The sequence below is a fragment of the Bos indicus genome, chromosome 13, assembly GCF_029378745.1.
Source record: "Bos indicus isolate NIAB-ARS_2022 breed Sahiwal x Tharparkar chromosome 13, NIAB-ARS_B.indTharparkar_mat_pri_1.0, whole genome shotgun sequence".
NCBI classification, from domain to species: Eukaryota; Metazoa; Chordata; class Mammalia; order Artiodactyla; family Bovidae; genus Bos; species Bos indicus.
The window spans coordinates 11124224-11147662 of NC_091772.1; the positions used below are offsets into that span (position 1 = coordinate 11124224).

The following is a 23439-nucleotide window of genomic DNA, read 5'->3' on the forward strand; positions in this document are numbered from 1 at the left end:
TTGCCATGCCAAGTCAAATTCTGGATTAAAAATTCTTCAGATACAATTCAAGATCCACTTTATATCAGTGTACACTTAGGTATATGTGTTCTTTGCTGAAGGACCTTAGAAGACAGCTTTGAAGTAGGAAGCTGGCTGTGTCCTTGAATAGGAAGACATGTTCTTAGGATGTATGGTTTTTTCTGTATTTAAACCAAATCAATATTTCATGGTTTTAAAGATTTTGGGTTACATATGCTGTCTTTAATTGTTGTGGTGAAATTAAAAGTTTTGTATAATAGAGAAAGATTTGCCCTTCTAGATAACAAAATGTGCTATAAGTGCCCACCAAGTGTTCATTTACTGACAACTGAAAAGATGGATAAATGAATGGAACAGAATGCCCAAACACCCAAATGTATGTAGAACTTTAGAACTTGATAATGATGACCTTTTCTTTTAGAAATGATAAACTGTGTGTAGATGGTGGAGAAATAACCTGGTAAAAGAGAAAAGTAACTCAATTTTTATCTTACCAAAAAGTTTCAGATAGAGTATGGATCAAACATTTCAAACATGCACAGTGAGAAAAGTACCAGAATAAAACTCAGATTCCTATTTATACATTTTTAATCTGCTGACAGAGACCTTCTGTTTTTTCTATTTCTACTGTTTCTTAACCTTAATTTTTTTTTAATTGGAGAATAATTGCTTTACAATGTTGTGTTGTTTTCTGCTGTATAACATGATAAATCAATTGTAAGTATACATATATCCCCTTCCTTGTGAGCCTCCCACCCCAAAGACCTTTCTAAGAATGATTTCAAAGTAAGAATTCTGGAGTTTCATGGATTTCGGCACAAAGAAAAGAAAAGAAATCTGGATGTTGATTTAACATTTTAACAACACACAAAATTTAAAACTCTCAGTAGACCAAGCTGTCTCTGGGCAAGTCGGCTGAGCAGACAGGCTTGTCTTTTTGGCACTAGTAGAAACGTGGCACAGATAAAAATGATTTCTCACTTTCAATTTTTTTTAGAATTTTTTTTGAGGATTGGTATTTTCTGACAACTTTCAGCCTTTTCAGAAGTCAAGGGAATCTAGGGAGTTCCTTGGTCGTCCAGTGGTTAAGACTCACTGCTGTGGGCCCAGGGTTCGATACCTGGTGGGGGAACTAAAATCTTGCCAGCTACCAGGATGTATTGTACAACATGGGGAATATAGCAAATATCGTAAAATAACTTTCAATGGAGTATGACCTATAAAAATTGTGAATCACTATGTTGTGTACTGTAATGTATAATAATATGTAATATGCATCATCTATACTTTAATTAAAAAGAAGCAACCTTAGACAAAAAGACCTTATGGTAATTAGATCAACAGGAAAAATAAGAAATGAACAAACAAAAATGCTACAAATTACAGTTGTACAGACATTGTGAATTATAAATTTCATTCCAATGTCAGAGACGTTAAAATGTGAGAAAATGAATGTATTAGAATCATTGAAGTACAGTGTTGTCTCTAATCCTCAAAATGTATCTGCAAAGGAGGTGTGATATCCTTTGACTTCGTTGAGATGTTGTCCTTGTCAAATAGTAGTAATAGTAATAAGTATGATTATATTATCTAACAGTTACTGAGCTGTTAACCTGTGCCAGGAACGGTTCTAAACTCTTTGCATGGATCTCATTTAAGCATCGCAGTGCTGTCCTGTGAGAGAACTACTTCTCTCTCTCCATTTTGTTGATGAGGAAATTGAGGCACAGAGAGGCTGAGCGACAGCTGACAGAGTGAAAGTCAAATTCAAACCCAAGTTGAGCTGAATCTCAAGGTCATGGTCATTCTATTCAAGTAAATTGTTCTTTCATTACTGTGTTAAGCAGAGCTAATGCTAATATATAATGTTCTTTCTCCAGAAGGAAACGAAATATTTGTTTTAGAGCAGTAAGAGTATCATGCTATTGAATATCTTCAATCACAGGAACAATTGTTTGTTTTGAAACAGTAACACTACAGTTGCCTGAAAACTCCTCTTGCTTTCATAGGACTGCGCTCCACTTGGCCTGTGCCAATGGCCATTCAGCGGTGGTCACTCTGCTCCTGGAGAGAAAATGCCAGCTTAACCTCTGTGACAATGAAAACAGGACCGCACTGATGAAGGTATGGGGCAGCGAACCGTGTCCACACGAGGTGGATATGATCTAACTACTGAGACTCAAAGTGAATTCATCTCATTTAGATATAGCAAACCGGTGAAGCCTGTGGCCTGTTTACTTTGAATTCCTAGAATTTACACTCTGTTCCTTGGCACAACACTGACAGGCCGTAGAATGCCAAGAAGAGGAGTGTGCGACTCTTCTGCTGGAGCATGGTGCCGACCCAAATGTCATGGACGTCTGTGGGAACACCGCTCTCCACTATGCTGTCTTTTGCCAGAATCTATCACTCGCAGCAAAGCTGCTTTCCTGTGACGCCAATATAGAAGCCAGGAACAAGGTATATCTCAACTATATTTACAAAATATTTGCGAAGCATTTTTTTAAACTAGAAGTGTTTTATTTCTAACTATGTAAACAGGTAAACTGAATAGTGTCCATCAAGCCCTGTTACCATGGAAACAACTCCAAAACCAATGCAGGGGGTGGGGGAAAATGTTGGAGCCCACAGAGAGGGCAAAGCTCTGTCTCCCAGCCAGCCGTCTACCCCAGAGGAAGATTTCCCATCAGGACGTGCCCGGGAGTGGGTGGTAGGCTCAGAGCCCACAAATGATGAAGGCCTGGGAGGAGTGAAGTGATGTGATGAGTGGCTGCTTCCAGGGGTTCAGGGAATGGGTGCCCCTGGGGGTGGGTGGGAGGAGGAAAGAGACCCAGTGCCCATGAGGGGAGCCGGGTGAGTGCAAGTGGGCCTGGAGGCAGCAGGCCTGGAGCCCTGAGCCCTCCAAGACCCTGGTTCTGAGATCCGGCCAAGAGGGTCAGGTCATGTTTGACTCCCAGCGAGGGCGTTCACTTGTGCTGGTGACCGCTTGGTTTGCAATGTACACCTCGGGGTCTCCCGTGCTCGGCCCCGGGTTGCTGCTCGGTGGGGTTTCAGCTGTGCGTGTGGAGCTGGTGATGGCGAAGCTGCCCCTCCTGCTCTTTCTTCAGGACACACGTGACATCCTGCAGCTGCAGCCCCGCCAGGAACTCCCTCCACTCTCACAGATGAGCTCAGTTTTCCATCTTTGGAAGCTGCAGCCTTCCCTGAGTGAAAGTATTTTGAAAGAAGCAAATTGTCTAAGATTTCACTTTAAATTGTGATGTTTCTAAAGAAGCCTTAGAGAGTAGAGTGTTCTCTTATGTGTTTATGGCAGATACTTGTGGTAACACTGAACTTGTTAAAGGTAGAACTTTTTCCAAATATATTCGCCCACTCAAGTTTGGTTTTTTTTTTTTCCTAGTCTAAAATAACACAGTGAAACAAAATTTCCCTCTGAAGTAGACTTTGTCTTAAAATTAAAACATAACAAAAGCATTTTACAACATAATAGAAATCTTGCTGCTGTTCACAAATTCCCATTTTATGAAAAATGATTTATATAAACATGATTTCTCTCTCATAGCCCAAGTCTTAAGAGGGTGAAAAGAAAGGAAAAGGAGCAAGCAAATGAAAAATGCAAGTGAAGTTGGAATTTTGGCAATTGGGAAATACCAAGAAGGGGATTTATTTATTTTAATATTTATTTATTTGGCTGTGCTGGGCTTAGTTTCAGCATGCAGGATCTAGTTTCCTGACCAAAGCTCGAACCCAGGCCCCCTTTCCTGGGAGCACTGAGACCCAGCCACTGCACCACCACGGAATCCCGAGGTTTTAGTTTTTGCTTTTTATTCCCTTCAGTTTATATATTTCTGTAAGGTGCTTTTCACTTTTCAGGGATAATAGTTGTTATTTTAAGAAAGAGAATGAGTGAATTGTAAATTTGCCTAGATACCAGAGTCTTTAGGAAGACTCTGAGGAAATCAGACTGGCAGTGAACAGGTGGCGATTAAGTGGGAAATAAGAGAGAAGAACAAATAATTAACTGACATCTTATCCTATTCTGGCAGAAACAGCCACTTAGATAAGAGTCTAGACTCTGCTCTCCAATCTAGAATGTCTTGATGGAAAGTAAGGGGTTTATAACTAATGAGATCAGGTTGCCTTTTGAGTTTACCAGTCCCTGTTCTAACACTGTTTACTGAGAAAAATTAAAGAATTTGCAGTCTTGATGACTCTTGCCTCTTACACTTTTCTTTTTTTTCAAATCCTCAAGTAATAGAAGGAATTGGCCATGTGGGTAAGAGATGAGACTGGAGTGGTTGCTAAACTTATTCTTGCTAGATTGTGCTGGTGAACTGCAATCACTTGGGAAAACTTATTTAAAAAATTTATAAGCCTAGGCTGTTCTCTGAAGATTTTGGCTGAATAAATCAAGGAAGGCTTGGACGTGTGTATTTAAAATTATTTCCTTGAGATTGTGATACAGTCCTTGATGAAGAACTATGGAGTGAATAAATATAATTTCTAAATGCACCTGCTGCTGCTAAGTTGCTTCAGTCATGTCTGACTCTGTGCGACCCCATAGACGGCAGCCCACCAGGCTCCCCCGTCCCTGGGATTCTCCAGGCAAGAACACTGGAGTGGGTTGCCGTTTCCTTCTCCAATGCATGAAAGTGAAAAGTGAAAGTGAAGTCGCTCAGTCGTGTCTGACTCTTAGCGACCCCATGGACTACAGCCCACCAGGCCCTCCGTCCATGGGATTTTCCAGGCAAGAGTACTGGAGTGGGGTGCCATTGCCTTCTCCGAACTAAATGCACCTATCTGAAAGAAAAGTAATCTCTAGAAGAGTTGGAATTTGATAAATGCTAGGTCCTTCCATCAGCTCCCTCCTTTCTTCTCTGTCCCTGTGATTGAGAAGTTAAAACAATATTATTGCAAATATCTATTGGCTTGAACAATAACTCCTTTTCCTTCCAACCACTAATCATTCAGTGGCATTCCAGAAGTCTTTAGAGATTTGCTCATGGCGAAGTCACTTCATCTGTAGAATCTGACCCTTTAAGGATTTTGCACCTTCTCTTATGATCCAGGTCATTAGGTCAACAGATGTTTGTTAGCAACAGGGCTTTCCTGACTGCAGTAATAATAACTCATGAGCCTTTTTTTGGTGTCATCTGCAGGACAGACTCTTGCAGTGTGTCTGTTTGCTGATCCCTGGCATAAGCAGATGAGAGCTTTAAAACCCATGAAGTTCGTAACAGTACAGATGGGAATTGTTTTAATAATTTAGTTTCAGCAGTCTTAGGACCTCATTATCCATTTGATTAACAATCTAGAAGAATTCTGGAGACAGATTGTAGTTTCAACAGGCAGTGGAAACATTCTTGATGTGTGAGTTCTGAGTCTTTTTAAAAGAATTTATTTTTAATTGAGTTATGAGTCTTAATAGCTGTATTTATTACATATTGGGACCCGTGTTTTTTGTGAAACATATGATACTAAAGAAAGGAAAGGTTTCACATACAAGTATTTGCTTTATATCCACCTGTTTGGAAAAAGTAAACATAAAATCACAAGTGGGCCATAGACCAGACGTGGCCCTTGGATATGTTTCGTTTAGTCGACACACTGAGCCAACATTTAAAGTTTAGGAGACTCATGCAGAAGTCTGCAGGTCAGGCTTCTCCAGGAACCAAATCTGCTCCCCCTTGAGCCCATCCTACTCTTTGGTCAGCATACATAGGCCACCCCTTCGATATGGGGCATGTGTTCTTGGGTTTACTGGCCTTACCTGGCTTTTTCACTTACTCAGTTCACCAGCTTTTCCTCCATAAGCATTTGAGTTTCCAATTTTTGTTTTATAGTTTATTTTGATAAATATTTCAAGGTTTTAAAGACAATCTAAGTAATCATCAATGTCATATTTTGAAAGGATCTCTTAAGAATGGGATTGAATTTTTCGAATTAGAATTTTTAAGTTGATTGTGGTGGTTTCGCACTGAATAATTCTCAGAAACACACAAGATTATAAGAGAGAGCGCAGGGAGAGCTTGCAGAAGAGCAACTGCCCAAGAAAATGCTGAGCATGTTTTTATTGGTAACTTATCTTGTAATCTTTAACTAAGAGCAGTAAAACAAGACAAAGACCAGAACTGTGGGATTGTGGAAGTTTCCTCCTGGAGGTCTGGAGGTAATCATATGAGAGTCATCAAGAAAAGTCTTTGAAGATAAGGTGGGGGAGGGGTCATTTTGCATGCAAATACCATCTGGCTAATGCTGACCTGTCTTAAGGGGGAGTGAGTTGGGGAAGAACAAGCAAGGAGGAGTGAATGAGTAAGATTAAATTCCAGGAGACATTTCTGAGAAAGCAGTAAAACATGTGTTCCCACATTTGGTTTTTTGAAAAAAAAAAAAAAGTTTTCTGTCTGCATGTTCATATAGAGAATAATATTCCCACTGGACTGTCTGTAAACTTTATGAGTTTACTCATGGTCATCCTTGGATAGGTTATGCATGCTACAGATAATATATATTTCTGCCTCAGCATTGTTCCTAAAATAGGCAGTTGATTTAGTAGCTAAACGAAACCCAGACCCCCTGCACTGGGAGCTCAGGTCTTAGCCACTGGACCACCAGGGAAGGCCCAGAGGAGGAGCAGATTAAAGAGAAAGAAGGTGCACAGGGGGATGAGGAGGGGGCTCCCTTTTATTTACCTTCTGAGTTATGTGTTTCAGTTCAGAGAATCTATTGCACGATTTTAATTTCAGTTTAGAAATAGGTTAACTGTGTACATTAGAAATGGTTTTCCATTTACAGGATAACCTCACACCGCTGTTACTTGCTATAATTGAAAGGAGAGCGCAAATGGTGGAGTTTTTAGTAAAGAACGGAGCAAATATACATGCGGTTGATAAATTGAAAAGGTACAGTTGTTCTTTTTCTTTTTAAAAACCTTAGTGTTGTTCTAGGGTGGTAATACCAAGATTAAATGAATAAGAGGATTTGTTTGTGATCAACACATCATCACTTAGGTAAAAAATCAATTTTTCTGACTGGGAATTATGAACAACAATATATAGCAGGAATATACAGCAGGATTCATATTCCTTTATAATATTGACTGATGTCATATGCAACCTATCTTTTTTTGTTTTTTGGTCCATCTTATAGTAGCTGAGGGATTTCACATTAGTTTTATTAGCTTTATAAAATATTGATTCTGCTTTTTAGTTTACCTTATGACAGTATTGAATTTCTTAATTCTTTAAAATAATTCTTTAACCTCTACTTTGTATATATATATATTTTTAAAAGATGCATACTAAACATAAAGGACTTGATTTTGCCTTTTGGATAACTCTTTGCATTAAATTACTTTCTCTGAAGAATGCTGATGTTATTAGTTTGCAAATGAGTCAGATACAACTAAACAACAACAACAACAGCAACGAAAAAGTCATTATTACTCACTGTCACCAGATCCTGTGGGCTCATCAGTTTTTATTCTTTTTCATTTCTAGTACATTTTGATGTTTTCATTTTTAATGCAAGTAGGAGGAAGAAAGACAGCTTTAATTGGATAAACAGTTCCTTTAACAAAGACAAGTCAGAGGTGGATGGTACAGATGAAAATGATGGGCTTTTAGGTTCAGACTGGGTTCAATTCCTAGCTTTCCTGCCTGTTAGGGTTATGACCCTAACATTACTTATCATTGGGCACATTACTTATCATCAGCAAATAAGTTTCCTGATACAAAAGGCGAATAGTAATGCATCTTTCAAAGTTGGCTATGTGTAAGAAAGATTTTATATATAGTTTTTTCATTTAGTGCTTAGCACATGCTTGTCAACATCATTAACTGCCACCATGACTGTTTTTATTCCCATTATTGTTAATATTTTTGTTTTAAACCTGCAAGTAGCCTTTCCTTAACCCAACCTCCAGCTGACTTTGAAGCCTAATATATCAGACTAAGGAGGAAATGGGGAATTCATCCCTTAAATAGTCACCTGCCTCAGATAAGTGACCTAAACATTGTTTTTTGTCCATCAAGGACTTTATTATTTTTTTATAAACATTTATTTGTTTATTTGGCTGCGTGGGGTCCTAGTTGGGGGGACTCTTAGTTGCAGCATGTGGGATCAAGTTCCCTGACCAGAGATGGAACCTGGGCCCCCTGCATTGGGAACATGGAGCCTTAGCCACTGGACCGCCAGGGAAGTCCCCATCAGGGACTTTTGAAATAGTAGCTGCTGCTGCGTGCCATCCCAGTGGACAGGAGGCTTCTTTTCCATCCCTTCATTTTAACCTTGGAGGTAATTTACAAAGATGAACACGAGCCTGTAAATGGTCAGTTCTTCATGGAAAGGCAAGATATTAACTTGATAAAGCATATCAAATTAGTTGTTTAAGTAAGTTAACTCAACTTCCTGAGGCTGAAGTCATCTCTCTATTGTTTTAGAACAGCCCTCATGCTTGCTGTCAATTATGGATCAACAAATGTAGTTGGTCTTCTTCTTCAGCAAGGTGTTGACATCTTTTCTCAAGATGTTTTTGGACAGACTGCAGAAGACTATGCTATTATTAGTGGCTTTAATATGTAAGTGTTCCCATTAAAACGCCAGTTATCACTAAACTGCAGCCAAAAATAATTTTAACTGTTACTGATACCTGACCAGTGAGAGCTCCAGTTTGGTGCGGGCAGTTTGGGAATGGTGGTGAGATGTTCCCCCTCATCAGCTGAAAGCCAAGCAAAGGCCAATTAGTTACATGTGGTCGTGGGTTCGGGATTCTTTATCTCAGGACAAGTAGACCTTGATCCTTAGAGAGCCTAACATTAGCCATTTCATTCCCATTGTAACCTCTCTGTATGAAGTACAAATAGTGTCACAGTTGTGATATTTCTAAATAGTTATTTGGGTCGTGAAATATTCAGTTCAGCAGCAAATCCTGTGTTTTCCCTTGAGGACTTGCCTCTCTCTATGCTGCTCCTGCTTGAATTTTCCAAGAACCCCGCGGATTCCCTAAGATCAACGAGACAGTCCTCTTCCACACGTCATTTGGAGGGAAAAAAATAATTCCTTCTCATCATTCTGTTGCTTGTATTGATTCTATTGCTGCAGCACTGCTACTACAACTAGTCTTGACAGGGTCTCCTTGGCAGCTGGATCTGGAGTCTGGATGTTGCTCTATAAAGACCTTTAATAAAATCATTTTAAAAGAAGAAAAAAAAAAAAAAGAAACTCGTCCTGCAGTCAGCTGACAATTGACCTTTACTCCCAGGCTGCCCCTGCAGGTCCAGGTTCCCCAGTCTTCATGGTGATGCACACGTCAACTTCAGAATCACAGCTTCTTTGTTCTCATATGTATGCTTGTAGCTCAAGTCACTGTCGCAAAGCACCAGCTCTGGCAGCTGGGCCTCCTAGCTTCTCCCCCACACTCAGAAGCCTTATGTGGAGCCCACGTGTAAGCCTAGATCTTCACGATGAGGTGCGGTCGAGGGTCTTATTTATCTTTTCTGCTAGCAGATATCAGTGGGGACCATTTTAGGCTGTCAGAGAGGTTCAAGTCCTCCTGCAGGGATTGAACAGACTTCCTTTTCTCCTTGGTTTCTAGACCTGAACCTCAAGGCAGCTTTCTGTCCTGTGGGGGCACCTTTTCTTAGGTCATAGGTTCCCCGTCATCCTTCCTAGGGTAGTGGCTGCTGGCTCGCCTGAGATTCCAAAATTACGGTTGGCCCCTCATGGGATCTGTTTCCTGTAATAACAAAAATCTTCCAAAGGATTTGTATCTGCCTCCACCTTAAATGTTTTCAGAGTCTGCCTCATAAGGAACCCATTCACCAGATTTAGAAATCCCTAAATCTCAAGTAAGATCGTTGAATTCAGATAGGTAAGCCCTGTCTAGGACTTGCCAGTATCTACTGTAGGAGTAGGAATATGTCTTCCAAGTAAATTGGAGATGATCATGGAGATTAAGCATCATTGTCAGAAAGATCTGCTGGTTCAGAGTCTGAGCAGGTAGAGAAGGAAGAATAGTGGTCCAGGCCGGGTCTTGATTGTGATTAGCTCTTGGTGTGATTAGCTGCAGTGATGGGGGCTAATTATGTTACCTAATGTGGTGAGTTCATATTTTATAAATAAATTAAGGTACACATTATATAAGAGCTGAGATTCCCTAAATTACAAACCACAAAGAATTAATAACAGTTCGTGCAACCCTTGAATGTTAAATGTACGAAAAAACACAAATTGGGTTTTACTTGGAATTCCAAAGTAGTTCCAGCAATAAAGTTTGAGAACAAATTATTCCAATCTTTGTTTCTCCAAGCATTTGGGGGGCATATTAGCTCATTAAATTCTCCTTAATCCCCTTGTGAAATAAGGCAGTAAGATCACGGTTGTATAGAGGAAGACTTTGAAGTGAAAAGAAGCAACTTAACCAGGAACAAAAAGCAGCTGGTTACAGAGCTAAGATTTCCAAGTTCGAGAGCGTTTTCATATGCCAGGCTAAGTCTAGTTAATTAACGGAGCTATACTGCCCTCAGTTCATGACTACTTCATCTTCCTTTTCTTTCTCCTTTAAATACATGCTAAATAAAAGTTTATAGAACTTAGAAACTTGAAATGTATGGGACAATTGAAGTTTTGATATTATCTCTGACCTTGTCTGATGATATGATCTAAGAATTTGATGTTGTTTTTCATATTAGTGTTAAAATATTATTTATTACATTTTTAATGCATAGCATTCGCCAACTGATTTCTGCATATAAAGAAGAGAGACCTAAAACTCCTCCTGAAAATAGCAACCCAGGTATGTCATCTGCTAAAGAATTACTCTTGGTGATTCTACCATAGAAAAAGTAGGAGTGAGGAAGTTTCAATAATGAAAGAACTATGAAAAAGTTAGTGTAAATTGCATGTGTATTTTATTTTTTAAATTAATTTCTTAATAGTCTAGTATTCAGAATTGTTGAAGAAGTTAATTGTAGGTAATTTAAAATCAGAGACAGTATTGTCTGAAAAGAAATTCATGTATTTAATATGGCCCTACATTAGATCTTTGTGTAAATAAGAAAAAAAATTTAAGTTAGTATGATATATATTTCATCTATCATCATATTATAGCAGATTGGACTTCTTATGAAAGTGAACTTTAACTTCTACAAATGGTTTACATTTAATGAATGAATAGTTATTAGTTACTGTGTAGTGATTACTCTCACTAAAAAAGTTACCATCATTAAAACTGGGAACCTCAGTAATCCCTTCCTGGTAGGCTAAGAAATGATAAACAATAAGAACTGCAAAGCTGAGCCAGTGTGCAGCATACCAGTGAGAGATTATTTTTGAAAGATACTTACCAATAGTACAGAAGGCAGAAAAGCAATGCCTGGTTGAGAACCAGTTATTTTGCCTATTGTACCAACAAGGTCTCTATTACCAACTTCATTCCTTACAGATCCAAAAAGAGTGAGATAGGTTGACTTCATTAGGACCAAATGTTTACTTCTGTATTGGATAATTGTCATGACAGTATAGTTTTGAAAGAACAAGATGTTCTCTTGCCATCAGTTAAAGATTATCATAATAGATATTCAAATAGATGAACTTGAGACTCTGCAGTTTCTAATAAAAGCACTAAAAATGCTTCACATTAACAAAAACAGTGTTAGGTCCCCTCATTGTGGCATTTAGCACATCGTACAAGCTGTCTGAGGACACCTTTAACTTAGTAAACCTCTGTCTAATCAAAGGGTGGCTCAGTAGTTAGTAAAGAATCTGCCTGCCAATGCAGGAGTTATGGATTCGATCCCTGGGTCGGGAATATCCCCTGGAAAAGGAAATGACAACCCACTGCAGTATTCTTGCCTGGGAAATCCCATGGACAGAAGAGCTTGGTGAGCTGTAGTCCATGGGGGTCACAAGAGTTGGGCACAACTTGGTGACTAAACATACAGTTCCATACAGAACTGTAGGTTGGTTTAATATGTCAGAGGAGATACAGAGATGACCTAGAATCTTGGTTTTCAGTATGCTCAGAATAGAATAGAGTTGTCCCTGGTTACTTTCTGTATTTTTCTAAACAAAATTTTCAAAGAAAACATGCTTATTGTTCATTTGTTCACTAAACAGATAACTGTCAAATGTCTTTTATGTACTAAGCATTGTTCTGATGTCACAGGGTGCAAACATTTAAAAATCACTGCCCCTGCCCTCCAGGCTCGAGCTACCAGGACTCCTCTCCCCCTGAATTCACTGCATGTGAGTCATCCCTCCAGCATCAAATCATGACGACACATGTGAAATGTTGTCCAAGAGCACCGGAGTCCATCACCCCCTCCTTCCTTCCATCCCTCCCCTTGTTCATCAGCTTCGGATCTGATGATGTATGCCTTCCAACCTGAAGAAGCATGATTTCTGTCAACATTTGCCATATAATGGGGAGGATTGATATAATGATATCCCTCAATAGTACACAGGACTGTTTGGACCATCCTGCTCTGTGTGATTCAGATACTCTTGAGCAGTGGAAGGACATAGTCTCAAGAGATTCTTTTTAAATACATTAGTGTATGTGTGTATATATATACACATATATATATTTAAAACTTTTTTTAAAGTTCAGCTTGTGTGTACCCTACTGCCTGCTCACCACAAGTCTAGTCCTCATCCCCACCACCCAGCTGACCCCCTTCACCCATTTGCCCTCCCCCACCTCCCTTTCAAGAGATTATTCTTTCTAAATCTGGAATCACTACATCTTTCATACTTCTCTTGCATCTGGAAAGAGGGCCAGGAAAACTTTGTTTCCTATGTTTTCCCACGCTCTGAAGTTCAGTGCCTGTAGACCAAGCTTCCCTGTGAGAGGGCGTTTTCATCGTGAACTGAAGAGCCAGAGAAGTTGTGTTATGTCCCAGCAAGACACCTGTTCCTCTGTTCACTGCTCCAGGCAATGGAAGTCCAGGAACACTGTGCTGTTTAAGCGTGCTCTTGTCAGCTTATCGTACTGATTCTATTAATGGTATAATATAATTTTCTGTCAGTCTTCTACAGTTTGGTTGGGATTATTGTCATTGTAACAGCAGTTCTTTCTTCTTTTTTTTTTGTTTTGCATTTGATGACTATAAAGGAGAGGAGTGATTCTTAGGCATTAATGGCCTGCGAGTATAGTACAATCACTGTTCCCTCTAGTGTGGTCTCCAGGTATGGTCCCAAAGGAATACTTTTAAGCAGAGCATCAGTCTTGAGGTTTTAATATTCTATACTTTTCTTTTGTTGATTTTAAATGTCTTGCTTTTTTCTTTAATAGTGGATGAGAGTTCTGAAGAAGACTGTCTATGCAGGTAGGATTTTATGGATGTTTTAAAATTGTATGTTTAAGGGAACACGGGGAAGAGAAACTAATGTTTGTTGAGTGTTCTGCTCTGGGTCAGACACTGCATTATGTGCTTAACATCTGTGACCTCCTAGAGTCATCACAGCAGCTTTATAAAGTAGCTGTGTCCTACTTTTACTTAATTAGCCAACTGTGGTTCAGGAGGTTGATGAATTGACCCATGATTCCATGGTTAAAGTGAGTTGACCTGTGATTTGACAGCTGGCCTGCCTGTTTCCCATGCCCACTCTTGTGTCCCTCAGCAGAGATTGAGAAGTACCCGTGTAGCATATAATCTAAAGATATAATGTAGTTCTTTGACTTGTGTCCATTTTAAGTTTTAGACATTGCACTCCCTTTAGAGTAAAGGGGAGAAGTGGGACCTTCTCAATAAGTGTTTCCCCTGCTGAAGAACCAAGACTGCCATTTTTGATGGACACAGATTAGTCTCTGAACCAGGGACAGACAATGGAGAAGGAGCAGCTTATCCTTCCACTTTGTTTTAAGTCATCAGGTTTATTCCAGCTTGGGGAAACAAAAGTTATGTCAGTCGATCAATTGGATTTTTAAGTTCACCTATTAGGACTTGGTGAAAACAAATTATTTTCAGGCTCTGCCAGTATATCGGCTGTCACTCTTTGTTATGGAAACTAAGAATGAGCCTTAACTAGATATTTCATAGATTGGGAAAGATAGAAGCAGAAACAGGTGTAACTAAAGACTGTTTTGGAGACTTCCCTGGGGGTCCAGTGGTTAAGATGCTTAGTAAGACTTCTCCTTCCAATGCAGGTGGTGTGGGTTCAATCCCTGGTTGGGGGAGCTAAGATCCCACATGCCTTGGGGCCAAAAAGCCAAAATATAAAACAGAAGCAACATGGCAACCAATTCAATAAAGACTTTAAAAATGGTCCACATCAAAATATGTTTAAAAAAAATGTTTTCACTCATTGTTGTTGTCTGTTTTTGCTGTAAAGGTTTTCCAGCAAACCTGGTGATGATTTATGGCTTACATCAAATGATGAAGTCTTAGATTTTGAAACCAAGGTAAAGCGTTCTGTTGTGAAATTAGTTTTCGTGCTCTGAATTTAGTTTCCTGTGGCATTTACTCTTAAAATTCAGCAGTGGTGTCCCTCTCACTGTTTTCTGTTTGCAGTGGAAAATTGGTCAGAGCAAACTATTTTATAAACATATGACTAGTTGGTTTTTTTTTTTTTACTTTGATAAATATGGAAGGTGGGGGTGAAGGAAAAAATGGGCTGAAAAATACATAGTGACAGAAGAATTGTATCGGAAAAAGCTTTCCCACAGTGCAGGAAATACGAAATTTGGTCAAGGATAAAGAGTCTTTCTGTGAATTTTAAACCATAAGGACATGACTTATGTAATACTCATAATGATATCTTTAGTGGACGTAATTCCTTATTGTAATGATCATGGAATCTTCCTGGAGCCTTTCAGTTCCAAAACTACATAGCCTGTATCATCTAGTTTCTGCCTCCAACCCCCCGGACACTTTATTTTGGTTTCTTAGAGTTGTTAAGAGGGTGGTTTTTTAAATTTTTTCTTTCTCTGTTTTGTTTTGGCTCTGCATTAAGACTAAAATAACTGTTGATATGATGGAGATTTAGAAATTAAAATTCTGTTTCTCAAAATCCATATTATAAAGGGATTCCGCTGTGTTTTCTAAAGCATTCTATTAAGAGGATATTCCCAACTCTTCATCTCATTGAAGAATACATGTTTTGCCTAAAATAATAACCAGCTGTAGGAGCAGAGACTTTTAATAACTGTAAGATAAAACGTACAACCTCAGATTTATTTTTCTATTGTAGTTTTTAAAAAACCTACTCAAAGTCCTTGTGTCACATTCTGAAACTTCAGAATTCAGAGATTTTGTATTATTCTCCTTTAAATATTCATCTTATAGACCCTGTATCAGTATAAATGAGTGAAGTTCAGGAAACAGTTGTGCATCTCCTGGAGTGTGTAGCATAGGTCGTGAATGTAAGAGCCATTTTAATAGTTTTTGAATGTGAATTAGTGAAGAGACAAATGGAATTGTATATAATGTTACAGGTAATATAATATACATAATATATCTCTGTTAAATCTGAATTCTGAAAAGATGACTTACTTTTATATTCCCTTTTTCATATTTAGGATGTAGAAGTTGACTTGAGTTATCTGAGGAATGAGGTCCTGCATAGCATGGAAATAAATAAGAAATATGTGATAAGAAAAAGATGACACTGTATTTTTCAGTGTCCTCCAATTGTGAGCTGAGAATTTTAGATTAAAAGTTGTTGACCTTCTTTTTAGCCCCATCTTGTGTTCCATTAAATATTTCTTTTCAAGCCATACATTCTCCTCAGAATTCTGAATCCAGTTCTGTTACTTAGCAGCTACGGGATCTTGGCAAAACCTGTCTTAACTGGGTTCAAAGTAGGCAGTTTTTAAAAGTCGGGTATTTTCTTCCAAAGGGATTAGGAAATCTTCATGCAACTCATTATTCACATTAATTTTAGCAGAGTATCTCTGAGAGCCTTCCAGAGAAGTCTGTGGATTGTTTGTCTGGAGCTGCTGGTCCAAGAGGAAAAAAGACGTTAAATGGACAAGTAGAAGGTGAGAACTGTGTTTTATAGAAAAGTCATTTGACAAAACGTTGGATTAAAATGGGGTTGCTGATATGTTCTAATCGCCAAAGAAAATCACCTGTCAGAGACATAGTGAGGAAAAAGATGAGAAGGGAAATTATGTATCTTATCAGGTTTCAGCCACAGATTACATTGAGAATCCAGTTTAAGGACCTCAGGTATTAGTTCCTAAACTTCCTTCACAGTGCAATGTTTAAGACTCTGTCCGATTAAGACTCTCCAATGCAGGGGGTGCAGGTTCGATCCCTGGTAAGGGAACTAAGATTCCATGTGACACATGACCCCCCCAAAAAGTATTAGTTCTGTTTCAAGATACTGTACATCCTAAGGAAGGTCAAGAAATAAGAGGCAAGAGGGAATGAAGGATGAGAGAGGCAGAGGGTACAGGGAGGAAATGAAGGAAAGGAAGCACAGGTCTGTGGGGGAAGGGGGCAATTAGTAATGAAGGTCTTTAGATAAAGGGAGAGTATTTGATATGGACGATGCATTAGAAGTGAGCTTCCAGTACCAAAACTTGTCAGAGAAGAACAGCAAAAATGTCCCCCTCTTCCTGTTTTCCTCATTGTTAGGAAGGCATTCAGGATTGCGGTCCCTGGGCGTGCAGAGCTGTGTGTTATCCTCTGTGGAGGACACGGGCATAGGTGCTCAGCTGTGAATGTTTGCAAACTGGTGTCATAGAAATGTTGCTGCTTGATAGGATGGTGTCACGTAGGCCAAAAAAGAGAACTAGAAAGAAGGAGCGAGCAGGGGGCGTGATAGGGAGATCAAGGAACCTACAGCCTGATAGTCCAATGAAAGTTTCCAACTTGTAATGCAGTTTCACTTTGAGGGGGAGTGTTAGAGTGAGGAAGTTGAGGCTAAGATTTCAGGAGAATAAATTAAGTTGATGTCTCTGTTAGCTGAGTTGGTAAAGAATCCGCCTGCAATGCAGGAGACCCCGGTTTGATTCCTAGGTCAGGAAGATCCCCTGGAAAAGGGATAGGCTCCCCACTCCAGTATTCTCTGGCTTCCCTTGTGGCTCAGCTGGTAAAGAATCCACCTGCAATGGAGGAGACCTGGGTTCAATCCCTGGGTTGGGAAGATCCCCTGGAAAAGGGAAAGGCTACCCACTCCAGTATTCTAGCCTAGAGAATTGGACATGACTGAGGGACTTTCACTTTCACTTTTAGTGTAGAAGCAGACTCCGTATAGACCAGAGTTTCTCAAATTTTAATTAGTCGCCTTTGGACCTTGTGTGAAGTGCACATGCCGAGCAGGAGGTCTGAGAATCTGTGTTTCTGACAAGCTCTCCGAGAAGCAAGGGTGTAGCCTTGCATTTAGAGAAATCTGGAAGAACGTTGGATAGTGCAGGACATAATAGGATCAAGGAAAAGCATTATTATTTTTTTCTTTCTGAGTGTGTCTATAGCCAGAGGGAAGCAAAAAGTCGAAGTCGCAATTATAGTGTAAGATACCACTGCTAAGCAAAGAGGGAAAAAGAAGTGGTGGGGATGATCCATAGAAAGAATGTAAAGGGGGAAGAATTCAGACCACAGATCCAGAGATTACTACCCTTTGGATGGGAGAGAATCTAGTGAAAGGATGAAGGGAGGAAAGTGGGCCTTAGGGAGGTGAGTTTGGAGTTGAAGAGGAAACTTGAGAGAACTCCTAAATGGCTTCAGAGTATTTACCCTGAAAAGAGATAAGATCATTGTTGCTCCAGAGAATACTGGAGGTGGCAGGGGATGCTAGAAATGGGGGAAACCACAGCCCCTCTAAGTAACTCTCAGGCATCAAAGACATGTGTAGTATTGGTATTTGTTATTCAAATTAGATTAATTTGAATATGGAGACACTGACTTTTTTCTTTTTAAGATAGCTGATTTTTTGAAAGTTGTTTTACAGAAATCCTTTGAAACATTAACTTGCTGTATCAAACCAAACTAAGTTTTGAAACAAAACAGGTTAATAGGGTTCATTCCCTAAATGCTAGAAATATTTTCAATAAATACTACACTGATTTTAAAACATGCAATATCTAATAATTCTGTGGCAATTAAATACATTATTTCCTTTTTGATAATTGTATTTCAATATTGAGAATTTAGTATACATTATTTCCTAGATGTGTCTTAAATACCTTCTTCCGTGAGTGGATCGAGAATCTTTAAGATGGCCCAACTAGAGGAGCCAAGACATGTAGACATACCAGTAGCCCACATGGATATGGGAAAAGAATAAATATTTTTATGAGCCATTTTTCTACAAGTGTATATCCAGGCTAATCAGTTCACTACTCTTTCTCCGATGAGAAATGAGCTATACATTCTGGTGAACTGTCATCCCACTGTGCACTTCTTAAGTGACTGGGCAGATTGAAGAACATGATAAATACTTGTAGTATAATGGTGGAAATGATAGCTGCTATATTGCATTCAAGATGTACTGGTGCATTTTGCCATCAGCTTTCATGTATATCTTCTTGGGGTCATGCTTTGCTCCTCTGATTAAGATCACTTTTCTCCTCATCAGTCGACAGGTTCACATTGATCTGTGTGCACTTTAATATTTTATAAAGTCATTGAAAACGTAATGTTACTTTTGAAATCTTAACTATGTTTTGTTAAACCTGTATTTCTATTTTTTCTTCACTATCCATTGTGGATTCCTATGTCTGTTTTGCTGGTGTCCTAACGTACCCCTAAAATCAAGACACTAAAACCGAATGTATTCACTGCCAAGGCTGAGTGCCAGGATTCTGCTGAGTCTTAACTCTGCCTGGATGTACAGCTGGCTTTCATGTTTACATGAAATTACCTCTGTGTCCCTTTTGCCTTTTAGATTCTCCTGGGAAATATCCTAATGTGAAGGTAAAAACATTTATGTTTTTATCTTGAATTATGAACTGTGGATTGTATCATATGTACATTATTTACTAATGAACTTGTTTCCAAACCCATTCAGCCTGCAGTCTTAGTGAAAGACTCTGTTCCTAGTAAAACAGTCGGAATGAAGGATTTACAAACATCCAGTTCAGGTAAATTTTGCAATACACACTTAACTCTGGAAAGAAAGGGAAAGGGAAGTCGCTCAGTCGTGTCCGACTCTTAGCGACCCCATGGACTGCAGCCCACCAGGCTCCTCCATCCATGGGATTTGCCAGGCAAGAGTACTGGAGTGGGGTCCCATTGCCTTCTCCATAACTCTGGAAAGAGGGACACTGAAATATTTGAAATGCTAAGTCTTCATAGTCCTAACTTCTTTTGGCAAATGTAATTGAAGAATTTGACATACATAATCCAAATGTTATTGTTGGTATCCGTGTTTTGGAAAAACAGGTAGGTACAAGCATAAAAACAAGGAATTTTTAAAATGTAAGCTGGAGCTCAGTATGTTTCCGTGTATGTTTCGATACCCTGAAGTTCTCTGTTTGGAACCTCTGTGCTTCTCAGGAATTCTCAGAGATTAATTATTAGATCGAAGATTTTTCCAGTGCCCAAAAATGCTTACTTGATCTCTGACCTTTACCTAGAGTAAAGCTTCACTTGCTAAATTGTCAGTTGTATTTCGGTTTATAATTATTTCATTTTAGTGTTGTTACACAGATGAATGTAGCCCTATCAGATGTTTTGGTTAGCAGATGGTGTGTGTGTGTGTGTGTGTGTGTGTGTGTGTGTGTGAGTTTATGGTGTCTTTGATTATTAAAAGTAGGGGAAGTAATCATACTTCAATGACTATTTGATGACATAATATTTTAAAATAGTGATTCTGAAAGTTTTTGGCTTTAGGATCCTATTATACTTTTAATACTTAAAAATTATTGAGAATTCCAAGGAGCTTTTGTTTTTGTCTATTGATGTTCACTATATTGGAGTTCAGTTCAGTCGCTCAGTCATGTCCGACTCTTTGCGACTCTGTGGACTGCAGTACACCAGGCTTCCCTGTCCATCACCAACACCTGGAGCTTACATAAACTCATATCCGTCGAGTTGGTGATGCCATCTAACCATCTCATCCTCTGTCTTCCCCTTCTCCTCCATCCTTCAATCTTTACCAGCATCAGGGTCTTTTCAAATGAGTTGGTTCTTAACACCAGATGGCCAAAGTATTGGAGTTTCAGCTTTAGCATCAGCCTTTCCAATGAATATTCAGGACTAATTTCCTTTAGAATTGACTGGTTTGATCTTGCAGTCCAAGGGACTCTCAAGAGTCTTCTCCAACACCATAGTTCAAAAGCATCAATTCTTTGGTGCTCAGCTTTCTTTATAGTCCAACTCTCACATCCATACATGACTACTGGAAAAACCAGAGCTTTAACTAGATGGACCGATATTGGCCAAAAAATGTCTCTGCTTTTTAATATGCTGTCTAGGTTGGTGTTAACTTTTCTTCCAAAGAGCAAGCATCTTTTAATTTCATGGCTGCAGTCACCATCTGCAGTGATTTTGGAGCCCAAGAAAATAAAGTCTGTCACTGTCTCCATTGTTTCCCCATCTTTTTGCCATGAAGTGATGGGACCAGATGCCATGATCTTAGTTTCCTGAATGTTGTGTTTGAAGCCAACTTTTTCACTCTCCTCTTTCACTTTCATCAAGAGGCCCTTTAGTTCTTCTTCACTTTCTACCATAAGGGTGGTGTCATCTGCATATCTGAGGTGATTGATATTTCTCCCGGCAATCTTAATTCCAGCCTGTGCTTCATCCAGCCCAGCATTTCTCATGATTTACTCTGCATACAAGTTAAATAAGCAGGGAGACAATGTACAGCCTTGACGTACTCCTTTCCCTATTTGGAATCAGTCTGCTGTTCCATGTCCAGTTCTAATTGTTGCTTCTTGACCTGTATACAGATGTCTCAGGAGGCAGGTCAGGCAGTCTGGTGTTTCCATCTCTTTAAGAATTTTCCAGTTGGTTGTGATCCACACAGTCAAAACCTTTGGCATAGTCAATAAAGCAGAAGAAGATGTTTTTCTGGAACTCTCTTGCTTTTTTGATGATCCGATGCATGTTGGCAATTTGATCTCTGGTTCCTCTGCCTTTTCTAAATCCAGTGTGAACATTTGGAAGTTCACGGTTCACGTATTGCTGAAGCCTGGCCTGGAGAATTTTGAGCATTACTTTGCCTAGCGCGTGAGATGAGTGCAATTGTACAGTAGTTTGAACATTCTTTGGTATTGCCTTTCTTTGGGATTGGAATGACAACTGATCTTTTCCAGTCCTGTGGCCACTGCTGAGTTTTCCAAATTTTCACAGCATCATCTTTTAGGATTTGAAATAGCTCAACAGGAATTCCATCGCCTCCACTAGCTTTTTTTGTAGTGATGCTTCCTAAGGCCCATTTGACTTCGCATTCCATTATATCTTGCTCTAGGAGAGTGATCACACCATGGTGCTTATCTGGGTCATGAAGATCTTTTTTTGTACAGTTCTTCTGTGTATTCTTGCCACCTCTTCTTAATATCGTCTGCTTCTGTTAGGTCCATACCATTTCTATCCTTTATTGTGCTCATCTTTGCATGAAGTGGTTCCTTAGTATCTCTAATTTTCTTGAAGAGATTTCTAGTCTTTCCCATTCTATTGTTTTCCTCTATTTCTTTGCATTGATCACCGAGGAAGCCTTTCGTTTCTCTCCTGATATTCTTTGGAACTCTGCATTCAAATGGGTATATCTTTCCTTTTCTCCTTTGCCTTTAGCTTATCTTCTTTTCTCAGCTATTTGTAATGACTCCTCAGGCAACCATTTTGCCTTTTTGCATTTCTTCTTGGGGATCATCTTAGTTACTGCCTCCTGTACAATGTCACGAACCTCCATCTATAGTTCTTCAGGCACTCTGTCTATCAGATCTAATCTCTTGGAGTCTATTTGTCACTTCTATTGTATAATCCTAAGGGATTTGATTTAGGTCATACCTGAATGGTCTAGTGGTTTTCTCTAGTTTCTTCAATTTAAGTCTGAATTTGGCAATAAGGAATTCATGATGTGAGCCACAATCAGCTCCTGTCTTCTTTTTGCTGACTATATAGAGCTTCTCCATCTTTGGCTGCAAAGAATGTAATCAATCTGATTTAGGTATTGACCATCTGGTGATGTCCATGTGTAGAGTCTTCTTTTGTGCTTGTTGGAAGAGGATCTTTGCTATGGCTAGTGGTTCCTCTTGGCAAAGCTCTGTTAGTCTTTGACCTGCTTCATTTTGTACTGCAAGGCCAAATTTGCCTGTTACTCCAGGTATCTCTTGACTTCCTACTTTTGAGTTCCAGTGCCCTACAATGAAAAGGACATCATTTTTAGGTGTTAGTTCTAGAAGGTTTTGTAGGTCTTCATAGAACTGTTCCACTTCAGCTTCTCCAGCATTAGTAGTCAGGGCATAGACTTGGATTACTGTGATATTGAATGGTTTGCCTTGGAAATGAACAGAGATCATCCTGTTGTTTTTGAGATTGTATCCAAGTACTGCATTTCAGACTCTTTTGTTGAGTGTGATGGCTACTCCATTTCTTTTGAGGGATTCTTGCCCACTGTAGTAGATATAATGGTCATCTGAGTTAAATTCACCCATTCTAGTCCATTTTATTCACTGATTCCTAAAATGTTGATGTTCACTCTTGCCATCTCCTGTTTGACCATTTCCCATTTGCCTTGATTCATGGACCTCTTTCCAGGTTCCTATGCAGTATTGCTCTTTACAGCATCAGACTTTACTTCCATCACCAGTCCCATCCACAACTGGGTATTGTTTTTGCTTTGGCTCCGTCTCTTCATTCTTTCTGGAGTTATTTCTCCACCGATCTCCAGTAGCATATTGGGCACCTACTGACCTGGGGAGTTCATCTTTCAGTGTCCTGTCTTTGTGTCTTTTCATACTGTTCATGGGGCTCTCAAGGCAAGAATACTGAAGTGGCTTGCCATTCCCTTCTCCAGTGGACCACATTTTGTCAGAACGCTCCACCATGACCCGTCCATCTTGAGTGGCCATACATGGGTTGGCTCATGGTTTCATTGAGTTAGACAAGGCTGTGGTCCATGTGATCAGTTTGGTTAGTTTTCTGTGATTATGGTTTTCATTCTATCTGCCCTCTGATAGAGAAGGATAAGAGGCTTATGGATGCTCCCAGATGGGAAAGACTGACTGAGGGTCTTGTTCTGATGGGCGGGGCCATGCTCAGTAAATCTTTCACCCAATTTTCTGTTGGTGGGCGGGGCTGTGTTCCCTCCCTGTTTTTTGACCTAGAGGCCAACCTATGGTGGAGATAGTGAAGATAATGGTGACCTCCTTCAAAAGGCCCCATGCTTGCACTGTTGCTCTCAGTGTCCCCGTGAACACTGCAGCAGGCCACTGCCGACCCACGCCTTCATCAGACACTCCTGGAAGATAAAACTAAAACACATAAAGCACGACACACACAATCCTAATGGCTGATTCCATTA

At 39.5% G+C, this 23439-nt stretch overlaps 1 protein-coding gene across 17 annotated transcripts in view; it reads left to right on the forward strand.

The window, feature by feature from the left end:
• The window catches only part of LOC109567866 (ankyrin repeat domain-containing protein 26-like), a 72366-nt gene that overhangs the window by 15812 nt on the left and 33115 nt on the right, over nt 1-23439 (forward strand). For 10 of the 17 annotated variants that reach the window (XM_070801965.1, XM_070801954.1, XM_070801959.1 and 7 more), the window contains 11 exons: nt 2031-2145; nt 2308-2481; nt 6817-6923; nt 8463-8600; nt 10749-10816; nt 12226-12267; nt 13316-13349; nt 14356-14425; nt 15907-16003; nt 18856-18884; nt 18979-19051. In XM_070801965.1, coding sequence (XP_070658066.1) covers nt 2031-2145; nt 2308-2481; nt 6817-6923; nt 8463-8600; nt 10749-10816; nt 12226-12267; nt 13316-13349; nt 14356-14425; nt 15907-16003; nt 18856-18884; nt 18979-19051 — 947 coding nt within the window. Of the gene's footprint in view, nt 1-2030; nt 2146-2272; nt 2482-6816; nt 6924-8462; nt 8601-10748; nt 10817-12225; nt 12268-13315; nt 13350-14355; nt 14426-15906; nt 16004-18855; nt 18885-18978; nt 19052-23439 lie in introns of those variants that run through there. The other 7 variants (XM_070801955.1, XM_070801964.1, XM_070801956.1 and 4 more) reach the window with 7 other exon arrangements.